This window comes from Macrobrachium nipponense, chromosome 18, assembly GCF_015104395.2.
Source record: "Macrobrachium nipponense isolate FS-2020 chromosome 18, ASM1510439v2, whole genome shotgun sequence".
NCBI lineage: Eukaryota > Metazoa > Arthropoda > Malacostraca > Decapoda > Palaemonidae > Macrobrachium > Macrobrachium nipponense.
In genome coordinates this window covers 89,858,723-89,884,747 of record NC_087211.1, presented here as the reverse complement: position 1 = coordinate 89,884,747, position 26,025 = coordinate 89,858,723, and the positions used below count along the sequence as shown (strand labels likewise).

The 26,025-nt window shown below is 34.4% G+C and overlaps 1 protein-coding gene across 1 annotated transcript in view; it reads left to right on the top strand.

Annotated features, from left to right (window-relative positions):
- LOC135196708 (teneurin-a-like) overlaps positions 1–26,025 on the top strand; it is a 238,849-nt gene that overhangs the window by 161,804 nt on the left and 51,020 nt on the right. Inside the window, exons 9-20 of the mRNA XM_064223541.1 lie at positions 5,771–5,937; positions 6,668–6,807; positions 9,755–9,898; positions 12,072–12,170; positions 12,772–12,937; positions 13,405–13,654; positions 14,892–15,064; positions 16,372–16,755; positions 19,142–19,317; positions 20,743–20,892; positions 21,836–22,036; positions 25,735–25,876. Coding sequence (XP_064079611.1) covers positions 5,771–5,937; positions 6,668–6,807; positions 9,755–9,898; positions 12,072–12,170; positions 12,772–12,937; positions 13,405–13,654; positions 14,892–15,064; positions 16,372–16,755; positions 19,142–19,317; positions 20,743–20,892; positions 21,836–22,036; positions 25,735–25,876 — 2,192 coding nt within the window. The remainder of the gene's footprint in view (positions 1–5,770; positions 5,938–6,667; positions 6,808–9,754; positions 9,899–12,071; positions 12,171–12,771; positions 12,938–13,404; positions 13,655–14,891; positions 15,065–16,371; positions 16,756–19,141; positions 19,318–20,742; positions 20,893–21,835; positions 22,037–25,734; positions 25,877–26,025) is intronic.

Genomic DNA, 26,025 nt, shown 5'->3' with positions numbered 1-26,025 from the left:
AGTTTAAAGAGTTATCGCTTTGAGATTTAGCGAGTTATCCTTTGAAAGAGTTTAAAAAAAGGTAATCCTTTGAAAGTGGAATCCTTTGAAGAGCTTAAAAATTATCCTTTGAAGAGTTTAAAGAGTATCCTTTGAGATTTTAAGGAGTATCCTTTGAAGAGTTTAAAGAGTATCCTTTGAGACTTTAAGGGGTATTATTTGAATAGTTTAAAGAGTATTCTTTTGAGATTTTAAGGAGTATCCTTTGAAGAGTTTAAAGAGTATCCTTTGAAGGGTATCTTTTGAAGAGTTTAAAGTTGTGCTGAGTCATCCTGTGGTGGGTTGTTACCGGTTAGTGGTCGTGCTTTTGTTAAGTTGTTATGCTCGTTGTTTAGATATATATATATATAAATATATTTATAATATATATTATATATATATATATATATTATATTATTATTATAATAATATACATTTTATATATGTATATATATATATATCATATATATAAGATATATATATTATAATATATATATTTTAATATGATATATATAGATATACATATAAATAAATATACTAATTATTAATCTAAATATATATAATATATATATATGTGTGTGTGTGTGTGTGTGTGTGTGTGTGTGTGTGTGTGTGTGTGTGTGTATTCTGCTGACCTTTTCATTTTGATGTCCAATGATCTTCAGAGCAGTTTTAATATTTATTTATGTCTACCCTTATATTTCTAGTTATTTTTCAATGTGTAAACCTTGCATTCAATCCATTTGAAGTATAATTCTTTCATTTCAACATTGCAAGGTTGACGCTCCAGCATCTGAGTGGCGTTCCAACATTCGGCACTCATCGAAGCGTTTTCTGAGATTTTACCCGATTTATTTAACCTGCCTCTTCCTATATAATCATTAAAGATGGACGTTCCCCATTCCATGTCCTTTTTAAGATTAGCTCGCTTATTTTGACATTTAGATCAAAGCTTCATCCCTGCCAGTCGTAAGTTTCAGCCAATTTAAACTAACAGGCGAATTAGAGCTCTTTTTTTTTTTTTTTAATTAAATTGTCCAACCTTCAACACCATTTTAAAACGAAAGTGCTTTGATTTTGCGTTGCTCTGGGAGAGAGAGGAGCGTTACTAAGACTGGTTACTGGAATAAGCATGTAGGGGAAGGGTTTTGGGTTGAGGGTTGGGGGGGTGGAATAGCGATGATAGATTTTTGCATGCATGTTCCAGGCGTCTTAATCTAGACGGAAATCGGTGTATGTGGATGGCTCCGTTATTGGAGATTTTGAAACTAAGAGAAAATGTTGTTTCAGTTCTTGATTTTTGTTCATTTTCCTCAAGAAGAAGAATGAAGTTTTATGCATTGTTGACCTGTTGCATGATTCTGCAGTGGAGAGTGGCATTCAGTAAATATCCTTAACAATACATCAGTCAGTAGTTTTTAGTAGATAGTCATATTGTGGCCAGTTGTAAACTATTGGTAATCCTCCAGTGGTCTGTGGTTTCTGTCTGCCCAGTAGAGGGTTTGGTGCGTAGTGCTGTCAGTGCACCTCTTGCGATGTACTGTAGCCATTACTGGAGGTTCTATGCAGCGTCCCTTCGTTCCTGACTGCAAAACCTTTCATTCCTTTTACTTTACCTGTGTTCATAGTCTCTTTCTTTCTTCTTACTTTCCATCCTCTCCTAACAGTTGATTCATAATGCAAGAGGTTTTCTTCCTCTTATACCTTTCAAACCTTTTTATTCTCAATTTCAGTTTCAGCACTGAATGACATTATAGATCCCAGCGCTTGGCCTTTGACCTAAGTCCTGTATTTTATTCCTCGCTATTCTGTGGTTTCCGTAAATAGTCATGCATTGTCAGTAGTTTCAGGTAAATAGCCTTATAATTTTCTCCGTAGACAATCAAACAATTGGTAGTGTTTCTCGTTAAGCAATACTGTCGTGATTAATGTTTTTGAGTAAATAGCCAATCAGTAAAGCCAATCAGTGATTGAGTAGTGGTTCTCAGAAAATAATCATGAAGGAGTCTGGCAATTTTCAGATAATCGAAGATAATCGCACAATGTTCACAAAGTGACAGTAGATTATCAAGCAGTGCTGATGGATAAATCATTTTCATCTTGATCTTATCTTGCAGTGAATCGTGGTATATGAAGACGTATGTTGATTAATTGTTTCTGAACATATACTCATATGCGTCAGTAAGCTGACTGACGGTGCTCGAAAGATTTAGAGCAAGTGCAGAATATAATATTAGTGTCTCGCTACCTTTTCATGGGAATACTGCTGTATTGTGTACATAAATAAATAAATGAATAAATAAATAAAGTGTATATGCATTTTTTAATATTATTATAATTTCGGTAGATGAAACCTATTCCCGTGGAACAAGCGCACCAATGGGGCCATTGACTTGAAATTCAAGTTTCCAAAGACTGATGGTTTCAACCTCCCACCGCAGACCCCACACTGCTGGGCCAGTGATTTTTCATGGCACAGCGGTAGGCGCGAACCCACCACGTCTGAGCGTCATGTCACGACACTAACAACCATATATTTTTGAAGATTTATAGCGTGTTATAGATGTGTATCATAGGACTTATTGTACAATTATAATTTTTCATTACATTTGTCGGAGTTTACATTAAGGGAGAGATTTTATTTTTTTTTATGATCTGACGAATAGAGAGAGAGAGAGAGAGAGAGAGAGAGAGTTACAAGAAGTTACAAGGATTAGGATGTCTCAAAGACTTATTAGTCCATCCGAGGAGACATCATGTGCTCACTTATCTGTAGGAGCAGGTTTTACTATTCACTCACAGTGTCCTTATGATATTGTCTAGCTTTCTTTTACACTCTTCCACACTCTTGCTATTTACAACTTTTGGTGGCAGTTTATTCCATGTGTAGCTTCCATCCATTATTTCTTGTCTGCTTTTCTTTTTACGTAAATAGGTTACTATCCCCTTTTGTGATGCCTTTCAGTATTTTGAATGTTTCTATTGTAGGTGTCCTTGCAACCGTCGTGTTTCTAAGCCATACATGTTCAGGTTCTCTGGTCGTCTTCGGTAACCTATTTGACTGATGGATGGTATTAACTTTGTGGCTCTTGCTTGTACCCCTTCTAATCTATTTTATGTCCTTTCTTAGTGTTGATGACCAAAACTACACTGCATATTCAAGATGAGGTCTTACTATGGATGTGTAGAGCTGCAGCACCGTTTCCTTGTTTCTGCATTTGAACTGCCTCTTTATGTATCCCACTAGAGAGAGAGGGGGGGGGGGGGGGGGTTGGTGGAGAGGGGGAATTCGTCTCATGAAGACGGGAAATGAATTCCAAAATGCCTATTTTAACAGCGTATCAGATACGAGACCTCTTGGCCTGCCCTTTCGCCATTGCTATCGAAATCAAATTATATTTCCCAAAAGCGCTGGTATGGGACTGTGAATACGATCCAACGATAACTGCTATCGTCGGTTTCCGCCTTGTCTTATCAATTTTGGGGGAAGGAAGGACCTCCTTGTGTTTCGGTAGAAGCGGTATTTTGTTCCGCGGTACCTTTAACGAGTTCTGTGAAAAACAATATTTGTTTTCAGAGATGCTATGCGAGTATTGTTTGATAGGGTGCTGATAATGTAGCGTCGCGTGATTGCTTTGCTGTTTCTTGTCTCCACTGTTATTTTGCATAAGTTGGTTCAAAGGTAAATTGAGTGGTAAATATAACAAAGTTATATATTACTATAAAATTTATGTATATTTGGCTTGGTATCGCCATTGTGACCGAATAAAAGATTCCATCTTCATCTCCCCCTGTTTTTTATTTTCTCTCTCTCTCTCTCTCTCTCTCTCTCTCTCGCCTTTTTTTTCATCCTTCGTAACCCCTAAAATCTTTATCCCCCTACACCCCCCTACCCAGGCCACTCGTAATCTGCCCTCTTCGAACCCTACCCCTTCGCTTTCCCACGCCCCCCCCCCCCCCACCCCCCCCCCCCCCGCCCACGTCCTTTTTGGTCTCCCTCTCGTATCCTTTGACCGCCTACAGCTTTTCTCACTTTTGCCGCCCATCACAAGGATAGGAAACATACGAAGCACATTATCAAATATTTACTGTGCTAGCAACGGGATGCAGCGGTCTGTGTTTGATTCAACCTCTTCCCCCATTCCTACTTTCCCCTCCTCCTCCTCCTCCTCCTCCTCCTCCTCCTCCTCCTCCTCCTCCTCCTCCTCCTCCTCCCAGCTTTAAGGACCCAATGTTAAAATGAAATCATGAAAAAAGTGATGGTATTCTGAGAAAGCTTTAAAGAACTTATTCCATCATATGTCTACAAATTCAAAAATAGAATTCACGGGCTCATTCATAAATAAGAATTGACAGCGCGTTGGGCACTGCCTATTTAATGCTGAAATTATTATATAATCAATATGCCTATGACCCATGGAATACCAAAAAAAATAAAGAAAAAAAATCTCCAAGATCTACCATTTTTTTAAAGCTTTACCAAAACGCTATGGAATTTGAATTCGAATATAAAACTTAGTCCAAAGCCCAAGCGCTGGGACCTATGAGGTCACTCATCCGTTGAAAATAATGTTGAAACAATTGTTAGGAGAGGGTGGAAAGTAAGACGGAAGAAATGTGGAAGAATTACAGATTTTTTTTTTTAAGATTCCATATTAAACGACATTTGTGGTTTAATATTCGTGAATATAGAATACGTGACGGTATATATCACAAATATTCATATACAAAATATGTGATTCTTGGACCTTATATTGTATAAAAAAAACCATCATTCTCTAGAATATACCTCCCAGACGCAACCATTTCGAAAGATATACAAAAGCCATCTGTAAAGGTTAAAATCGTAATCTGTCTGAGTTTACCATGAAAATCAGCCGCGTGACTTTTCAGTTTGTTAATAGTGAATGATCTATTGCTGATTGACTATCTGACAGTCACATTAAGTTGCTAGCAATTTTTAACATCTGTTTCGGTCAGTCGGACTCCATAAAACACAAGATAATCGGGAAAAGGTTCCATTAATTCTTTGTAAGTTTTTGCAAGGTAATTAAATCACAGTATTTTGTACCTTCCAGTATTTGTATACTTAATGATATATTTAGTTTATATATATATATATATATATATATATATTATATATATATTTATATATATATATGATAGTATGTGTATACTGGATTTACTTAATGATATATGTATATATATATATACATATATAATATATATATATATATATATATATATATATATATATATATATATATATGATAGTCACACTTGACACGCGAACGGTATATCACTTAAAATCACAGGTGAAGAAATAACATTAAGGGCGTAAGTTCCTGGCCGGTATCGACATCATTTATAGGCCATTGTCCTTCGTCAGTGGCTTAGAAACGAAGTCGAAACAGGTCAGGACTTACGAATAAACCCAGCATGGTTTTTTTATCACTTGCGGTTTTTGAGTGAGTCAGAAGTTTATTGAAAATTATTCCTCTGAAACACGTGCTCGTGTGTTCATTATATCCTTACACACACACACGTGTATGTATATATATATATATATATATATATATATATATATATATATATATATATATATATATATATATAAATCAACCTATCGTTCAAAGCGAAATAAAAAATAAAATTCGTAAGGCTTAATAAAAAAGACAAAAAAATTAGCAAGTAGGTCTGCCCCATCCTAACTCATTTTAACCACCGTCACCTTCCTTTTCCCCCTTGGCAGGTTCGACGTGCTGGTGAACGGCGGGGGCGCCGTAACCCTGCAGTTCCAGAGGGCACCGTTCGAGCCCCTAACGGTGACGGTGCCCGTGCCCTGGAACCAGATAGTCGTGCTGGATCCCATCGTCATGACCTTGAAGAGGCAGGAACACCAACCCGATCAGAATTCCAGTGAGTTTTCGAGTCCAATTCTTCAGGAAATAATTTCTTCGTCTACCTCAAAAAAATAGAAATTAGAAAAATATTACAGTATATAATTTAAGGAAACAATTTTTTTTTTTTTGGGGGGGGATATTTTGTATCGTTTTTTCTTGAGGGAAAGTTTGATTTTTTTATTTCTAGTCTATTAGTTTTTATCTTTTATCATTTTTAATCCTTAAAAGAATATATAATTTTAGGGAAAATTATGTTTTTATTTTTTGTCTGATTTTTTTTTATTGTTTCGTATTTTGTATCTTGTTTTTTTTCTTGAGGGAAATTTATATTTATTTTATTTCTAGTCTTATTTTTTTCTTTAGTTTTACTGTTTCAGGTTTTTTCTATTTTAGTGATTTATCTTGTTAATATAGTATACATATACATATAAACATACATAGATGTGTGTATGTGTATATATATATATATATGTATATATACATATTGTATATACATATATGTGTGTGTTTGTGTAAGTGTATACATACACTGACACACATACACACACACATATATATAAATATATATATATATATATATATTCCTTGTTAAATCATTCTTAGTTTTAAATGCCTTCACACTTGGTTTATTCAGTTCTTCAGTCTCGATTATAACAATAGTAATAGTTACTGTTTAAATCCCCTATCATATCCATATAAAGAATTTACCGGTACTTTTCTTATAACCTTCCCGTCATCCTCCGCAGGCGACGGCAGCGCCGTAGGTCTGGGAGAGCCGTGCCTGGAGCACGATCATGGCATGATGGTGCCCCAAGTCGTGTCCACTTACTTGCCCCACACCGTCGGAGGGGCATCTCACATCCCGGCAGTCTTCTCCGAGACGCAGGTAAATCTGAGTGATTAACTTTCTATATGAACTTTACCTGACGCATATGTGGATGGTAATTTTCCTTTTTCCCGTTTAATTTCATGGAAAGACGCGAGACGCCGATAAATCTGAGTGACTGTGTGAACTTTAGCTGTCCCATATGTGGATGGTAATTTTACTTTTTCCTGTTTAATTTCATGGTAAATCTGAGATACTGTTTTTTTTTTAGGTGAACTTTAGCTGACCTATATGTGGTTGGTAATTTTCCTTTTTCCTATTTGATTTTATTGAAAGAAATATATACAAATGGTATTTTTTTCCGGCACAATTTCATGGTAAGGTCTTTAAGCGAATGGTAATTTGTATTTTCATTATTAATGTGTATTATAAGTGTGTATATGTTTGTGCGTTTTTCCATGAACGTGAAAGATGATCATATAAATGAAACAAAGGTAAGCAACAGACTGTTAAACGTATATATATATATATATTATATATATATATATAATATATATATATATATATATATATATATATATGAATTATGTCGTCCTTTTGGTATCCTGTTTACTAGTCCTAGAATTCATATATACATATATGTAAACACATATAATGTATATAAACATTGAATAAAATAAAAGTAAAAGTGGTTCTGATTTTTAATAACGTGAGCAATCTGAACAATTCTGAGTAAAAATTAAAAAAAAGTTCTCATTTGTAACCTGAAACATAATCGTGGCTGTCACTATCCAGTAATCCAGTAAGTAGATAGGTATCAATTTTATACCTAAGAACCAGCTAATAACCGATGCTGCCCTAATTACATAATAACTTGGGTCATTTGTTGTGTAAATTATGAATGAAAATTATTTAAAAAAAGAAAGCTGCACTTGAGGACAATGCATTCACGTACCTCACGTGTCTTGATGTACATGTATCCGGTGATGCAGCACACACACACACACACACACACACACAAACAAACAGCAGCCACGAGTCTCCGGAACACAGTTGTTTTATTATTCAGGACCTTGTTTTGTAGCGGCCGTGTCTGTCCGTCGGGGCTGACGGTAGCTGACTGCCAACATGTGAGTCGCCTCTCGCTGACATTGGTTATTCACGCTGCTCTTATCAGACATGTGTCGAAGTCTTTGCGTCCTTTATCAAGAATGTTTGCTTGCCCAGAAGTATATGTTTTATCATATATATATATATATTATATATATATATATTATATATATATGTATATATGTGTATAATGTGTTAACCGGACGATGGGGACAGTTAGCCCTCAAAAGCTTTTAACTTTTGTGAATATTATCTCCGTTTGATGCCATCCGTTTTTAATGAGGCCCTGTTATTCTTTGTTATATAAATCTTGTATATATGATATATATATATATAATATATATATATATATATATATATATATATATATATAATATACATACATATATATACATATATATATATAATTTTATATATATATGTATATATAATATATATGTATACATGAATTCAACACGAGAGAGAAGAGAGAGAGAGAGAGAGAGAGAGAGAGAGAGAGAGAGAGAGAAAATTTTCCATTTTCCACCCAGCCTTTGAAGAAGCGACATGAAGAGCTTAATAAATTTTCCTGACACTTGTTAGTCGAGTGACACTCGACTCTAAAATACTTGGTCCGCCTCTCCTTCCCTTTTCTATCTCGCTTTGTCTGCCCTCGAACGCGACCCTCGAGAGAGAGAGAGAGAGAGAGAGAGAGAGAGAGGCGGGATTCTTTAATTGAGCTTAATACCTTTTGATTCGAGTAAGGCTCGAAACGTCAGCTGCGCCCTCATTTATTTCATTTATTCCAAATATTGGGAGGTTGAGTTTGTTCTCTCCCTCCCTCTAATCCAAAACTAGTTTATTTTTTTTCTCTCGCTCTCATCTCTCTCCTCTTATCTCTCTCTCTCTCTCTCTCTCTCTCCTCTCTCTCAATAACTAATACTCTTTGGAATTACTCTCTCTCTTCTCACATTTTCTCTCCTTTTCTCGATCAAAAACTAATTGTTTATTTTAATTTTCTCTCTCTCTCTCTATTCTCTCTCTCTCTCAGTCTCTCTCTCTCTCTCGTTCTCCTCTCTCCTCTTCTCTCTTACAATAACTAATACTCTTTTGGAATTACTCTCTCTCTTCTTCACACGATCAAAAACTATTGTTTATTTTAATTATTCCTCTCTCTCTCTCTCTCTCTCTCTCTCTTCTCTCTCTCTCTCTCTCTCACACAACACACACACACACAATCAAAAACTAATGTTTTTTTAATTATTACCTCTCTCTCTCTCTCTCTCTCTCTCTCTCTATCAGTAATAACTAATACTTTTGGAATACCCTCTCTCTCTCCTCTCACTCTCGCTCTCGCTCCTCTCCGCTCTCTCTCTCCTCTCTCTCTCTCGCTCAATGAATAGTGTTATGGGTTAATGGATAGGTACATATATGAAGTCCTTAACAGTGAGATATGAAGACGAACACTGCAATAGCGGAAACGATAAGTAAAAAAATTGTATTGAAATTATAATATTTCTACCTCTTGAGTGAATGACTCATATCAGCATATTTGAGAATTACAGTTTTCAAGATTTACGTAAAATAACAGAAAAAATAGTAACAGTTATTCGAGGAATTCTTTTTTAATTAATTTCCATTATTGCATCTTTCATTGAGAGGTTATCCAGGCTTGTCATTACAGGTTAATCACGGATTAATTGTCATGATTGCATCTTGCATTCCAAGGTTATCCAGACTTTTCCTTACAGGTTAATTGTCATTATTGCATCTTGTTTTCACAAGCTATCCAGCCTTTTCCGTATAGGTTAATTACGGGTTATTTTTCAGTATCGCATCTTATATCCACAGGTGATCCAAACTTTGTCTTACAGGTTGATTACGGGTGAATTTTCAGTACTGCATCTTGTATCCACAGGTTATCCAAGAATCCCTACGAATCCCAGGCAGTCAGCTGCACTTGTTGTATCACTCGAACAGCGTTGCTGGGTACCTGTCGACATTGCTCTTACAGCTGACTCCCTCGCAAGTCCCGGCGGCGTTGTCTATGGTGCACCTGAAGGCAAGTCGTTTGGACCCTTTCAGTTTCAATTTCAGCTTTGTTTATTTATTTATTTTGCTGATAACTTCACAAATTCCCAGTTTCAATTCCAGCTTTATTTATTTATTTATTTATTATGCTTATAACTTCACAAATTCCCAGTTTCAATTCCAGCTTTATTTATTTAGTTTATTTTGCTGAGGAGCTTCGCACATTCCCAGTTTTCAAGTTCCAGCTTTATTTATTTATTATTTTGCTGATAACTTCCCACAAATTCCCAGTGTTTCAATTCCAGCTTTCTTTATTTATTTATTTATTTTGCTGATAACTTCACAAATTCCCAGTTTCAATTCCAGCTTTATTTATTTATTTATTTTGCTGATAACTTCACAAATTCCCAGTTTCAATTCCAGCTTTATTTATTTATTTATTTTGCTGATAACTTCACAAATTCCCAGTTTCAATTCCAGCTTTATTTTATTTATTTATGTTGCTGATAACTTCACAATTCCAGTTTCCCCCCCCCAATTCCAGCTTTATTTATTTTATTTATTTTTGGCTGATAACTTCACACATTCCCAAGTTTCAATTCCAGCTTTATTTATTTATTTATTTTGCTGATACTTCACACATTCCCAGTTTCATTCCACCCTTTATTTATTATTTATTTTGCTGATAACTTTCACAACCTTCCCAAGTTTCAATTTCAGCTTTATTTATTTATTTTTTTGCCTGATAACTTCAACAACTTCCCCAGTTTCAATTCCAGCTTTATTTATTTATTTATTTTGCTGATAACTTCACAAATACCCAGTTTCAATTCTAGCTTTATGTATTTATTTATTTATTTATTTATTTATTTATTTATTTATTTAGTTATCTTGCTGATAACCTCACAATACCCAGTTTCAATTTTAGCTTTATTTATTTATCTATTTATTTATTTATTTATTTTGCTGATATCTTCACAAATTCCTGCTAGGATATCCGTTGTACATATGATGGTGAAATTTATTTCTTGTATATTTTTTTCATAATTTTAGGCTCAGACTTTGACATAAAAGCTAAAAGAATGTCCGTTAGTTTTATATATGATGTATTTTGGTTTTGTATATTTTTATAGTGTGTTTTATAGTTTTCGTTATTTTTATATTGCATTGTAGTGTAGTTTTAAAGAAAGACTGAAGGCGAAGGTTCTCAAAATCCTTGACTTTGCGCTGTTTTAAAGAATATTCATCTGTCAGTGGAGTTTTGACACGAGCCCTGTCGTGAATTCCTTAAGAGGACAGACGAAATGTCAGTTACTTATTCAAGAAATCAATATTAACAACATCCCTTCAAACATGAAAAATGAGACGGAAGATTCTGACGTCAATTCGGAACAACTTTTATGAAGGAAATCATTCCAGTTGATTGATGTTTGATCTTCTGAATGTTGAATGTTAGAAGGAGAATGTGTTCCCTGGAGATCTGTCGTTATTCCAGATAGATAGATGGGACAGTATTGAGAATGTCTTTGTTCTTGATATGATGTAAATAGCGATATTTTGAGTGATGATATTTGTATCTGTTCTTAAAATTTGTTCTTGATATGATGTAAATAGCGATATTTTGAGTGATGATATTTGCATCTGTTCTTAAAATGAAGTAGGTGGCAAGGTTTTGAGTAATGATAGCATATGAATCATAGTGATATGATTCAGATATATAAATATCTTTCAACTCATGACTAATTACCATTAAGGAGTAATCACATCACCATTTTGTAGAGCCAGACTTAAAATAATTTTACATAAGTAATTAATGATTGAAACCAAACTTTATTTTTATTCCTGTCTTTATAAATATCATTCATGTTAGGGGACAAAATATAATTTTAAAAAATAATCACACCAGAATAATCACATCATTATTTTGTAGAGCCAAAACATTGACTTAGAATCATTTTACATCAATAATTAAAGATGAAACAAAACTTTATTTTTATTCCTGTCTTTATCTATAAGTATCATTCATCTCAGGGAACAAAATATCATTTAAAAAAGATAATCACGCCACCATTTCACAGAGACAAAACATTGACTTGAAACCATTTTGCATCAGTAATTAGAGATGAAACGAAACTTTTCTTTTTTTATTGGAGATTTGGAGATGAGTTTTATTTTTTAGCCCTCTCTGTGTTTCCTCTCTACAGGTTACTCTAGAAGGCTCGGTTTTCGAAAAGGTGTTCGAAGCCGACCCGGACATCACTTACACGTTCACCTGGAACAAGAGGAATGTCTACAAGCAGAAGGTAATAGTTTTCAGGATTTAATTTTTTTTTTTTTTTTTGTGTCTTTTATGGGGGGGGGGGGTGGAGGGGTTAGTTATATTGAGGAGAAATCGTTGAGGGGAGGCGGGGGACGGGGTTTTTGGTATATAGCAAGCTGGAAGTAGAATTTATGTGTGTATATACTATACGTGTGTGTGTGTATGTATGTGTATATATAAGTATATATATATATATATATATATATATATATATATATACATATATATATATATATGAAATATATATATATATATATATATATATATATATATATATATATATATATATATATATATATATATATTGCTGTATATATATATATATATATATATATATATATATATATATATATATATATATACATATATATGTAATATACATACACACACGTTATATATATAGTATATATGTATGTATATGTATATCTGTTGTCACTTCTATTTGTATTCTTAACCAATCATATATTTAATCAATGAAAAATATAAATTGGAAGGTAAGCCTCTTGGTAAATTAAAAACAGAACACAATATCAAAATCCGAGGCCTAAATTGACATTTTCACACATTCTCTTTACTGTGACCAGGTCTATGGCGAGGCCACGGCGTTGGTCTCCGTCGGGTACGAATACATGACCTGTTCGAGTATCCTGTGGGAGACACAGACGGCGACGCTGCACGGGTTCCACATGGATATCTCGGACGTCGGGGGCTGGAACCTCGATATTCATCATATGTATAATTTCGAGGCCGGTGAGTAGCTTTGGTTTGCTGGATTTACTATTGTTCCAGTTTTGTTTTTTGTTTTTTTCGTAATAAAAGTGTAATTCTTGCTCATTTCTTGATGAAAGTTTTTATTTATTTTTTTTTCTCTCTCATTTCGTGAAGAAACTTTTTTTTTTACTCCATGGTTTTTTCGCATTTAGCCTTTTTTTTTTTATGAAAGTGTTTCGCACATTTTGTGATGATTTTTTTTTTTCGTCACTTCATGGCAAGATTTTTTTTAAATTCTGGGACTTCTTTTATCTTTTAAAATATTTATTTATTTATTTTTATTTATTTATTCATTTATTTTTGTGAAGAGCGTCTTTTAGGGCGTGATTATTTTCCGCTTCGCAGTAATAAAAAAAATTAGACGAAAATAATAATTTTTTTTAAACATCCCAATAATTCCCTCGAACACCTCAACACGTTCCTCAAACGACGTCTCGTCCACCCAGGCCTTCTGCAGCGTGGCGACGGATCGACCTTGAATCTACGGGAGGCGCCCAGACTCGTGACCTCTCTCATGGGCACGGGCACCCAAAGACCCATAGTCTGTCGACACTGCTCGGGATCAGCTGTAGACGCCCAATTACTGACGCCTACCAGCTTAGCATCAGGACCTGACGGGTCAGTGTACGTCGGAGACTTCAACCTACTCAGGAGGATAACGCCTGAAGGAATGGTGTACACACTCCTGCAGCTGAGGTAAGGGATTATTATTATTATTATTATTATTATTATTATTATTATTATTATTATTATTATTATTCAGAATATGATGAACCATTGACTTGAAATTCAGGCTCCCTAAGAATTTGGTTTTCATTTGAAAGAAGTAACAGAAAGTGATAGAAAATACAGAAAGAAGAGATCAGGTATGAGAAACAAAAGGAAAAATGAATTAACAAATTTATAAATTAATAGATAGAGATGTAAATTATAAAATAATAAGGAGAATTACTTATCGATGCTAAAGAAATAGTTTCGCTGATTTTTGTGATTTTGAAGGACAATTTATAAAAATTATGTCAATATTTTTACGATAATATTACCGTCAGTTTTACATTTATGATTTTGAAGGACAATTTTTAAAAAGTTACGTCAAATTTTTACGATAATATTACAGTTTTCCATTTCATGATTTTGAAGGAAAATTTAAAAAAAGTTATGGCAAAATTTTTACGATAATATTACCATCACTTTTCCATTTTATGATTTTGAAGGACAATTTTTTTTTAAAGTTACTTCAATATTTTTATGAAAATATTACCGTCAGTTTTCCATTTTATGATTTTGAAGGAAAATTTTAAGATCATATCACCGTCAGTTTTCCATTTTATGATTTTGAAGGACAATTTTTAAAAAGTTACGTCAAATTTTTACGATAATATTACAGTTTTCCATTTTATAATTTTGAATGAAAATTTGTAAAAAATTATGAAAATTTTTTTACGATAATATAAGTCAGTTTTCCATTTTATGACTTTGAAGGAAAATTTTAAGATATTACCATCAGTTTTCCATTTTATGATTTTGAGGGACAATTTTTAAAAAGTTGTGACAATATTTTTACGATAATATTACCGTCAGTTTTCCATTTTATGATTTTGAAGGAAATTTTTTTTAAATTATGTCGATATTTTTACGATAATATTACCGTCACTTTTCCATTTTATGATTTTGAGGGACAATTATTAAAAAGTTGTCAACATTTTTACGATTATATTACCGTCAGCTTTACATTTTATGATTTTTAAGAACAATTTCTAAAAAGTTACGTTAATATGATTACGATAAAATTACCGTCATATTTCCATTTTATGATTTCGAAGGACAATTTTTTAAAAGTTGCCTCAATATTTTTACTATAACATTACCGTCAGTTTTCCAGAAGCAGAGAATCCACCCAATTCCTAACCAAAGGTCATTTTCCCTTCCAAAGCGCCACCCAGGTGTCCTACGGGTACCACATCGCCGTGTCCCCAGCCGACGGACAGGTGTACATCACCGACCCAGAAAGATACAAAGTTTTGAGGGTCCTGTCTTTGACGGACGTCACCGAACCGACCACTAACTCCGAGACAGTGGCTGGTAACGGAGAGAGATGTATTCCCGGTAAGTTCGCAAAAGAACAACAAAAAATAAATGGTTCCTACTGGGTAAATTTAGACCGGTGTGTGACGTGTTGGATAGAGATGGTCTTATCCAATGTGAGTTTTTTGGATTTTGTGTAGCCTTAAAAAGTTTAGGAAAGTGTCCTGAGTGAGTTTTTGAAAGATTTATTTAGGGAAAGTTTATTGTTTTTTTTTCACTAGTTTTTTTTCACGAGTTGTTTTTTTTATCCCTGTGGTCCACCAAATTGAATTATGCGTCGATTTAGAGAAAGTTTTTTTTTTTCTCACTAGTTTTTGAATTATGCTTTCGATTTAGAGGAAGTTTGTTGTTTTTTTTTCCTCACTAGTTTTTGAATTATGCTTTCGATTTAGAGAAAGTTTATTGTTGTTTTTTTTTCACTAGTTTTTGAATTATGCTTTCGATTTAGAGAAAGTTTATTGTTTTTTTCACTAGTTTTTGAAATATGCTTTCGATTTAGAGAAAGTTTATTGTTTTTTTCACTAGTTTTTTCTCACGAGGTTTTTTTTTTTTGTATCCTTATGGTCCACCAAAGTTTGAATTATGCATCGATTTCATATCGATAATATTACTTCCTTTATAACTTTAGAAAAAATAATTACGGAAAATTGAGCAATTTCAAATATCGCAAAAGAGAAACCAGCGGAATTCCCAGATGTTACAAGTAGGCTAAGGATTTGCTAACCCAAGTAATTAGGATAATTAGAATAGATAATTAGGATAGTCCTCATCAATTCAAACATTCGTTTGAAATACCCAAGAATTTTATCTCTAGAAGTATGAAGGTTTTAGAAGACTCAGCAGTTCTCACCAGACTCTCATATACAGGTATAGATAGAAACCTTGGAAATACACGTGTAAGTATCATAATACAGCATATGTAACGTAATACAGTTTGTGTGTCATGATACAGTATAGGTATCGTAATACAATATATTTATCACAATACAGTTTATGTATCGTATTACATTATATGTATCGTAATACATTTATGTATCATAATACAGTATACGCATCAGAAAACATTATACATCATAATACAGTGTATGTATCGTGATACAATATATGTAAACATCATTCAATATATATGTTCATAATACAGTATATGTATTGTAATACAGTATGTATATCATCATATGGTGTATGTATCATAATACCGTTTATGTACCATAATACCGTTTATGTATCATTTGTTATATGTATCATGATACATTGGATGTATCATAATATCGTTTATGTATCATGGTACGTTATATGTATCATAATACATTATATGTATCCTCACCCAGGTGACGAACGCCACTGCGGCGACAGAGGGCCCGCCCGAAAAGCCCGCTTGGCCCACCCGAAGGGGCTCGCCATTGCCGCCGACAGGACCATGTACATCGCGGACGGCACGAACATCCGCATGGTAGACCCCCAGAACATCATGCATACCCTCATAGGGCACCACGGGCACAAGACCCGGTGGAGGCCCCTGCCCTGCACGGGCGGGTTGCCCTCTAGCCAGGTGGAGCTCCAGTGGCCGACGGGGTTGGCACTCTCGCCGCTAGATGGCACTCTGCACATCTTGGACGACCACGTCGTCTTGCAAGTGACCGGGGATGGGTCGGTTCGAGTCAAGGCTGGCAGTCCTTTGCATTGCCCGAGAAATTCCGATTCCTTCATTGTTGGTAAGGGAGTTTTTCTTCTTCTTCTTCTTCTTCTTCTTATTATTATTATTATTATTATTATTATTATTATTATTATTATTATTATTATTGTTATTATTATTATTATTCTGCAAAAGTCAAGTTTTTTATTTGTGTGTGACAATACTAGACTTCAGCGTTTGTATGAAGAGGGTCTTTTTGGTGGTTAATTATTTCAAGACAAAAAAAAATCATGTATTTTATCTTAGAAAGCTTTACCATTACACCTTAAAAATTCTCTTTTTTGAGCAAATCAACCTAAATTTAGAATATCAAGACAAAAGAAAAATCATGTATTGCATCTAAGAAAGCTTTGCCATGACACCTTAAAAATTCTCTTTTTTTGAGCAGATCAACCTAATAAACAATTTAGAATGTCACGACAAAAAAAATCATATACTATAAGTAAGGAAGTTTTACCATAACACATAAAAATTCTCTTCCCTCTTTTTTGGGCATATCAACCTAATAAACAATTTAGAATGTATTAGCACTCACCGTTTTGTACGCTAATGTATGACATATGAAGCATCTTTTGGTCATAGAGTTCCTTGAGAAAGTGCCCAATACAGCCGTCCCGTTCAAAGGGCTTGTCAGATCGTGAACCCAGTCCTGGCACAGTGACATTTTTGAAGTCTAGCGCCTCAGTGGCGTGGTCGGTATGGTGTTGGCGTGCCACCTCGGTAGCCGCGAGTTCGATTCTCGGTCATTCCATTGAGGGGTGAGAGATGTGTATTTCTGGTGATAGAAGTTCACTGTCGACGTGGTTCGGAAGTCACGTAAAACCGTTGGTCCCGTTGCTGAATAACCACTGGTTCCACGCAACGTAAAATCACCATACAAACAAACAAACAAACTTTTTTTAAGTCTAACAGCAACAGGAAGGGCCAATAACTGACAAGCTCTTGCATGACAGACAACAGGGTCAGCCATCGGTAATGGCACATTTTAGTAATAAACGCATGAAAATTGCCGTGATAAAATGCTGCTACTTGTCCAGCATTTGCCATTGCAGCGGGTACTTTGATGGTTCGTATCGCAATACAATGTCATTGCGATTGGCCCCTGTGAACTCCCAGCATTGGAAATGACGCAAAATGGAAATGACGCATTACGGAGTCACCGGAGTGCCGCGTAATGCAAAATTACACTGTTGTTATTGGCTCTGAATATACAACGCTTTGAATTTGGAATAAAGCCTTTCTCTGGATTTTTCATTATACTTTTTTTCTATTTACTGAACTTTAAAAGGGTTGCGCTTGTTTATCTAGTTTATTGAGGTAGGTTTTTTGTTGTCACTCTTTACTCTTTATGAATAAAGATATTTCGGAGTTAACGTTTTCTGAGATATGAACTAGGCGGTTGATGTATATATATATATATATATATATATATATATATATATATGATATATATATATATATATATATATATATATATATAAATATATATATATATATATATATATATATATATATATAAATACACAGCAAACGTGTAATTCATATTTCGGAAATCATTGACTCTCAGATATATATATATATATATATATATATATATATATATATATTATATATGTTATCTTCAATTTAGTTTATTACTGTGACCATACTGTTTCTTCCATGTCACTTTAAGTAACCATATCTCTTTAATTTTTTTAGATAATCTCAAAATAATAATGATTATGGTTAACCTTACTTACCTGAATGACGTCAGTAGGGTAATTTTATGGGTCATCAGCTCTGCATATCTTGTCAAACTACTGTAAACAGTGGCGGCTTAGGAGAGTTTTCAGCGACTATAGATGTTGTGATGTCACAGTCATGAATTGAAAATCAGCTTACATTAACGTGTACGGCTTAATGTGTTGGACAATAGTATCATGCATTGTATTGAAGTTTATTTAAACCATTAAAGAAAGTTTGGCGCCAAGGAATTTATTTGTGTTAAGTTGTCTAGGGATATCACCGAAGAAATTTGTGATTCTGTAAAATTGTATTTTTATTTTAATAAATCCTAGGACATTTTAGCATCCGTAGTAGGCACAGGAATTTTATCTAAAATTTATATATATATATATATATATATATATATATATATATATATATATATATATATATATATACGTATATTGTGTGTATCACCGAAGAGGGGTTATAATCGATAAACAATTCAGTATCTGGGAGACTCGAACTTCTGACAGTACGAATCAACGACTTTCTGTGACGTGGGTAACCACTCGGCTGTCGAGAGAGGTATAAGTTGATGTCGAATCTGCCGTACACATGCCCGTCGAATGCAGGTTTTTATATATATGTGTGTGTATGTATGTTTGTATGTAAAAGTAATTAGTATGTTCCTTCTCCAGGTACCATCACTGGACTATCGTTTGCACCGTCTGGGTCCATGTTCATAACGGAGGAAGATGCCAACAAGCGCCATACAGTGCTGGAGTTGACGCCATCAGGTCAACTCAAGCACTTCGCTGGCGCCAGGCCCGACTGTGCTTGCAGCGAGGAGGACTGTACCTGCCCGGCTGATAAGGTGTGTGTGTGTGTGTGTGTGTGTGTGTGTTTTCTGCGATTGAGAACCTTTGCGCACGTGCAGTTTTGTTGGCTGGGCATTTAGTTAGTGAGTGTGATTGATTGAGATTTTTGTCGTATTTGTAACTTTGTGATTTTTATTTTTATTTTTAAAAATATGAGGTATAAGGTTTAAGTAAGTTTCTTGTTTTTTTCAATTAGGGATTCATTTCTTTAGGGTTTGATTTTTTTAAGTATGTGGTTTAATTAAGGTTTAAGTAAGTTTCTTGTTTTTTATCAGCTATTTATTTCCTTAAGGTTTAATTATTTAAAGAGTGTGGTTTAAGGTTTAAGTAAGTTTCTTGTTTTTTTTATTAGGTCTTTATTTCTTTAGGGTTTGATTTTTTAAAGTATTTGGTTTAATTAAGGTTTAAGTAAGTTTCTTGTTTTTTATTAGCTATTTATTTCTTTAAGGTTTAATTTTTTAAAGAGTGTGGTTTAAGGTTTAGGTTAGTTTCTTGTTTTTTTTAATTAGGTATTTATTTCTTTAGGGTTTGATGTTTTAAAGTATGTGGTTTAAGGTTTAAGTAAGTTTCATGTTTCTTTTTCTGACTAGCTTTTTATTTCTGAAAGCATATATATTCGTGAGTCAAAGCATGAGCGGGTTCTTAAAAGATGAAAATTTAGATTCATTCATAAACGAATAGATAGATCTTTTATTCTGAATGCATAGTTTAATGTTAATAATCGATTAGATTATAGGCTAGGTTTGAATTCTTGTATTGTTATTTTCCATCTAATTTGACAACGACGGTTTGCAATATGTATTTGTAATATTATTATATATATAATTGTGCGTGTGTGAGTTGGTGTGCGTTCATGTTGCAAGGAGTTACAAGGAATAGGATGTCTCAAAGACTTATTAGTCCATCCGAGGAGACATCGTGTGCTCACTTATCTCTAGGAGCAGGTTTTACTGTTCATTCGCAGTGTCCTAATGATTTTGTCTAGCTTTCTTTTAAACTCTTCCACACTGTATATATATGTATATACACAGAGTACATGTGCATTCATTCGTAAATAAGTTTCTGCACCAGCTTATATGAACTTTAGAGTATTAATAATGAATCTTTTATTTTATAGATTCCTTGGTCAAAAGTTACTGCACCGTCACATATGAGCGCCTCAGTGGCGTGGTTGATATGGTGTTGGCGTCCCACCTCGGTGGTCGCGAGTTCGATTCTCGGCCATTCGATTGAGGTGTGAGAGATGTGTATTTCTGGTGATAGAAGTTCACTCTCGACGTGGTTCGGAAGTCACGTAAAGCCGTTGGTCCCGTTGCTGAATAACCACTGGTTCCATGCAATGTAAAAGCACCATACAAACAAACAACAACCATCACATATGGACTATATGAGAATTAATATTGAACCTTTTCTTTTTGTAGATTCCCCTTTCGACTACTACGGTCTTGGGGGGCGTGTCCGCCATCACCGTCTCTCCTGACGGAGTGGTTCACGTGGCCGATCAAACTGCCCTAAAGCTCTTCAGCCTCAAGCATTACCTTCCTCCTGACGATCAGAATGGAGACTTCCAGGTGAGAGAGAGAAAAATATAGTATGGAAGATATAAAAACAGTTATTACATGCTTTATAGAAAGGGCACCTCTGGTAAGTAATAGTTTTCTCTAAGCTACAGATATGTAGGGGATACATTATGTTACTTTTATCGGTATATGGTGACTGGCATGTATGTATAGTATATATAAATATATATGTATATGTATGTATAGGGAGAGAGAGAGCCTTATTGCTTTCAAGGTAAATCATATTTGACTGTATATATATATATATATATATATATATAATATATATATATATATATATAGATATATATACACACACACATGGAGAGAGAGAGAGAGAGAGAGAGAGAGAGAGAGAGAGAGAGAGAGAGAGAGAGAGAGAGAGAGAGCTTTATTGCTATCAAGTTAAATCATATTTGGCATCGCTTCAGTCTTGACAAGGATTTCAGAATGTTGCTGAGATGGCCATGGGCAGTTGTTATTATTCCTTAGAAATGAATAGCTTATTTTTAAGTCTGTAAATTAGATACTCCAGGTTTCAAGGTAATGGAATGGTGAATAAGTATTATTGTAGACTGCTGTCTTGAGGTAAATAGTGTCTCATAATAGTATTATTGGAGGGATTTCATGTTATTATAGTAATAATTGGTAGTTGTTAGTGATGCATTATGTCAGCATAGGCAAGTGATATCTTGTCAGTATGTCTCTTAGGAAACTCATTACTGTTACGCCTAGTTATCCAAGCTGCATGATGAATAACAAAAAGTTATTGTAAGATTACTTGCTTTTTTTGCGTGTAAGTGTGTTTTTTTAGTATTGCTCTGGTCACTGATATTGGTACCGGTTGCTAGCTATTGAATTGCGTATAACATTTTATAGCAAAATCAAGAAATAAACGTATCACAAAATAAATTGTAATTGTTGTCAAATTAACCCGCCTCCCCCCCACCCTTAGGTGGCCTATCCACGCACCAACGAACTCTACGTATTTAATCGCCATGGGCACCACGTCGAGACGAGAGATCTGGTCACCGGCAGGACCCTCTACTCCTTCCTGTACTCGAAGAACACCTCCTTCGGAAGGCTCTCGAAGGTCACCGATTCGTCCGGGAACAAAGTGATGTTCCTGAGGGACTACTCCTCCGCCGTGAGCCAGGTAAGTCTTCTCGAGGTCGCTCAGTTTTGGCGGGACAGAAATCGGATCGATACGGGAAGACCTTTTTGATACCCTCTAGGTGGGGGATTGGGGGTTGTGCCGTGAGTGCACTTCACGCGGTACACTGTAGGCATTACCGAAGGTTCTTTACAGCGTCCCTCGGCCCCTAGCTGCAACCCCTTTCATTCCTTTTACTGTACCTCCGTTCAGTTTGTCTTTCTTCCCGTTACACTTTGAAGACCTTATCTCTCAATTTACCTTTCAGCGCCGAATGACCTCGTGGGTCCCACAGCTTCGCCTTTGGTATAAATTATTTTATTTCATTCCATCTCTATTTGGTTCCTTCGTGCAGTGAGGAACGGGAAAAGAAAAACTGAGATCTCTTGAGGATACAACTAAGAATTCGACAAAGTAAATGGACCTAGACTTATATTGCCAACCTATGACAACTTCATAAGGTTTTGGCACTCAGTGACCTTGTCCTGCCCCAGTGCATGACCTTAGGGGGTCCCAGTGTTTGGACAATGCCCCTGAATTTCAGACATCCACCTACTGTTTGTTCAGTACTTCTGAAAATCATAGAAAACAAAAAGTCATTGGTCTAATTTGTGTCAAGAACTTCAAATAATGCAGTTGGAAAATGAACATAAACATAAGACTGCAGATTTATTTATACGAGATCAGACTAATAACTAGTGACATACGGCTATTTATTCATATAGCTCCCTGCTTGCATGCAATCAAGTCTGTTGATGGAATCAAAATTGCATGCAGAGCTCAGTCGAATTTTTGAGAAAAATTATTTTCATGTAAATATCCTTCAAAATATGTATATTGTTTTCCGTTCGTAAATATCCTTCATAATATAAAGTTTACATAAATATCCTTCATAATATAAAGTTTACATATTGTCTTCATATAAATATCCTTCATTATACAAAGTATCTATATTGTTTTCAATAGCCTTCGTAATATAGTGTGTATATTATTTCCAGTTTCATAAATGTCCTTCATAATACGAAATATGTATGTTGTTTTCACTTCGTAGATATTCTTCATAGTACGAAGTATAATTTTTTCACTTAAATATCCTCCGTAATTCAAAGTTTGCATATTGTTTTCAAGTAAATATCCTTCGTAATATGAAATATGTATATTGTTTTCAGTTCGTAAATACCCTTCATAGCAAGAAGTATATTGTTTTCACTTAAATATCCTTCGTAGTAAACAGTTTGCTTATTCTTTCATTGTAAATATCCTTTGTAATACAAAGTATGTATATTGTTTTCAGATCGTAAATATCCATTATAATACAAAGTATGTTGTTTTCATGTAAATATCCTTCGTAATACGAAGGATGTATATTGTTTTCAGTTCGTATATAGCTTTCATAGTATACGTACGTACACTTGTGTCTGCACAATCGAGTAGACCGAGGACACACACGCACACACACACTTGTAACTCTAGACCAGAAAACGACAGGGGGTGGGAAGGGGGGGAATTGTTTAGAAGCATCCCTCGAATGTGATGTCGCAAAAATGAAGCAATTTCCTGCGTCACGTCAGGTATGAGGCTGACCAAGCCTGTGTTGTAAAAGCGACCAAAGATTCTGTGTGTATATGTGTGTGTGTGTATATATATATATATATATTATATATATATAATATATAGATATATATATATATATATATATATATACACACACACACCACACACACACACACACACACACACACATTTCCCCCTTCCGCTGGCTGGAAATGAATAATGAAATATTCTGCACTGCATTTATTCAGGGTTATTGCTGCGCGCAGTGACCCAAAAACAAATTCTGTTCTAACTCACGAGGTCTCGCAGTGAAGGTAATTCTGGTCTCCCCCATCCTCCCCTCCTCTGCCTCTTACCACTCCCCCTCTGTTCCCCTCCCTCTTCCCCCTTATCTCCTACTCGTTCCAACCACCAATATCTACCTGTATGTAACTTGGTTTGGATGATCGTGGAATTCGGAGCTGTAACGATTAGTCTTATATTTATTCTTTAGGTCAAGAAATTTCTATCAGTGTTTGAATCTCAGCCTCTTACGAGAGTCGTTTTCTTTTCTCGTTATCAGAATATTTCCTCGAACATTTTATTTCCTCTCTCTCTCTCTCTCTCTCTCTCTCTCTCTCTCTCTCTCTCTCTCTCTCTGTGTTGTACCATCCTTCACTGCAGTTTCATCTTTGGTCTCAATCTGTGTATATGTTTGCAATCCTGCGGTTTTGATTATCCGTTTCTCTGTGATTTGTCTTTTCTTGTGACATTTTTCTTCTTCCTTACTTATTCCTCAGTCCTCTATTTTCGCTATCATGCATTCTTCCTCTGTGCATCATTTCCTTGAGTGTATCGAATTTGTCCCCAGCGCTTAGATATTTTATTGCAATATCCTTTCGCGCTCCGTAGAGGGGTTAGTGCCGTCAGTGGACCTCATGCGGTGCACTGTAGGCATTACTTAAGGTTCTTTGCAGCCTGCCTTCGAAGGCCCCTAACTGCAACCGCTTTCGTTCCTTTTACTGTACCTCCTTTCATATTCTCTTTCTTCATCTTACTTTGCACCCTCTCCTAACACTTGATTCACAGTGCAACTGCTTTGAGGTTTTCTTCCTGTTACACCTTTCAAACATTTTACTGTCAATTTCCATTTCAGCGCAGAATGACCTCATAGGTCCCCGTGCTAGGACTTTGGCTTAAATTCTATATTCAACTCAATATCCTTCCCCTGTTGTCGATATTCATGTCTTGCTCACTTTTGTGTGGAACGAACTTAGATATCTGTTAACCTATGATAAAAATGGGAAAAAAAAGAAGAGGATAAAGTGAAGAAATGTATTGTAAAAACCAGAAATTAACAGACGAATAACTGTGAATGAAATATACATTTATGATCCGCGCTCAAAGAATTAGTTTTATTAGTTTTTCTGATTTTTTTCAACACTTAATCTTTTATCAGGTTTTATCCATTGCAACTCCTGACTGCATATATTTTTAAATAATTTATAATCGTTTTGTTTTCCGTCCCTTTTTTCTTAGCTTGTAACTGACTTTAAAAGCAGTCAATTATAACATAATTTAAGAACATTTTTTTGTGAATAATTTTTTTAGAAAGTAATAATAATCATCATCATCATCATCATCATCAGTGTTCATTTTTAAGTACTGCCAGTTATGAACTTGACAGATAAACCCTTTTTGACTAATAATAATAATAATAATAATAATAATAATAATAATAATAATAATAATATTTGTTATTATTATTATTAAACGCACCTTAAAAATTATTCACAGTTGTTATTATTATTATTATTATTATTATTATTATTATTATTATTATTATTATTATTATTATTATTATTATTCAAAATGGAATGTTATTTTATCACTAAAAATGGAATATTAATGATAAAATAATTCCATTTTGATTGAATAATAATAATAATAATAATAATAATAATAATAATAGTTTTTAGTAATTAATTTAATATTAATTTTGATCTATAATGATTATAATAATATTATTATTATTATTATTATTATTATTTTTATTATTATAATTCCATCTTGATTCATTGTAATGATATTTATGATTTACCTGTTTTGAATAATAATAATAATAATAATAATAATAATAATAATAATAATAATAATAATCTTGGCAGATTGAAAACACGATGGGCGAGAAGTTCTCTGTGCGAATCAACCGCTTAGGCCTGATGACCAGATTCGCCGAGCGGGCTGGACGGGTCTACGACTTCACCTACGACGACGATACCGGGCTCCTCATCGCTGCCACTTCTCCCAGTATGTCGTGTTTATTTATTTATTTTTTTGCGGTAGGCTTTTTTTCTAAGTAGTTTTTAATTTTTTTTTCGATAGTTTATTTTTCTAAGTATATAGTCGTTTGCATTATTTTTTTATCGTGATAGGTTATTTCTAAGTATTTTTTTCTC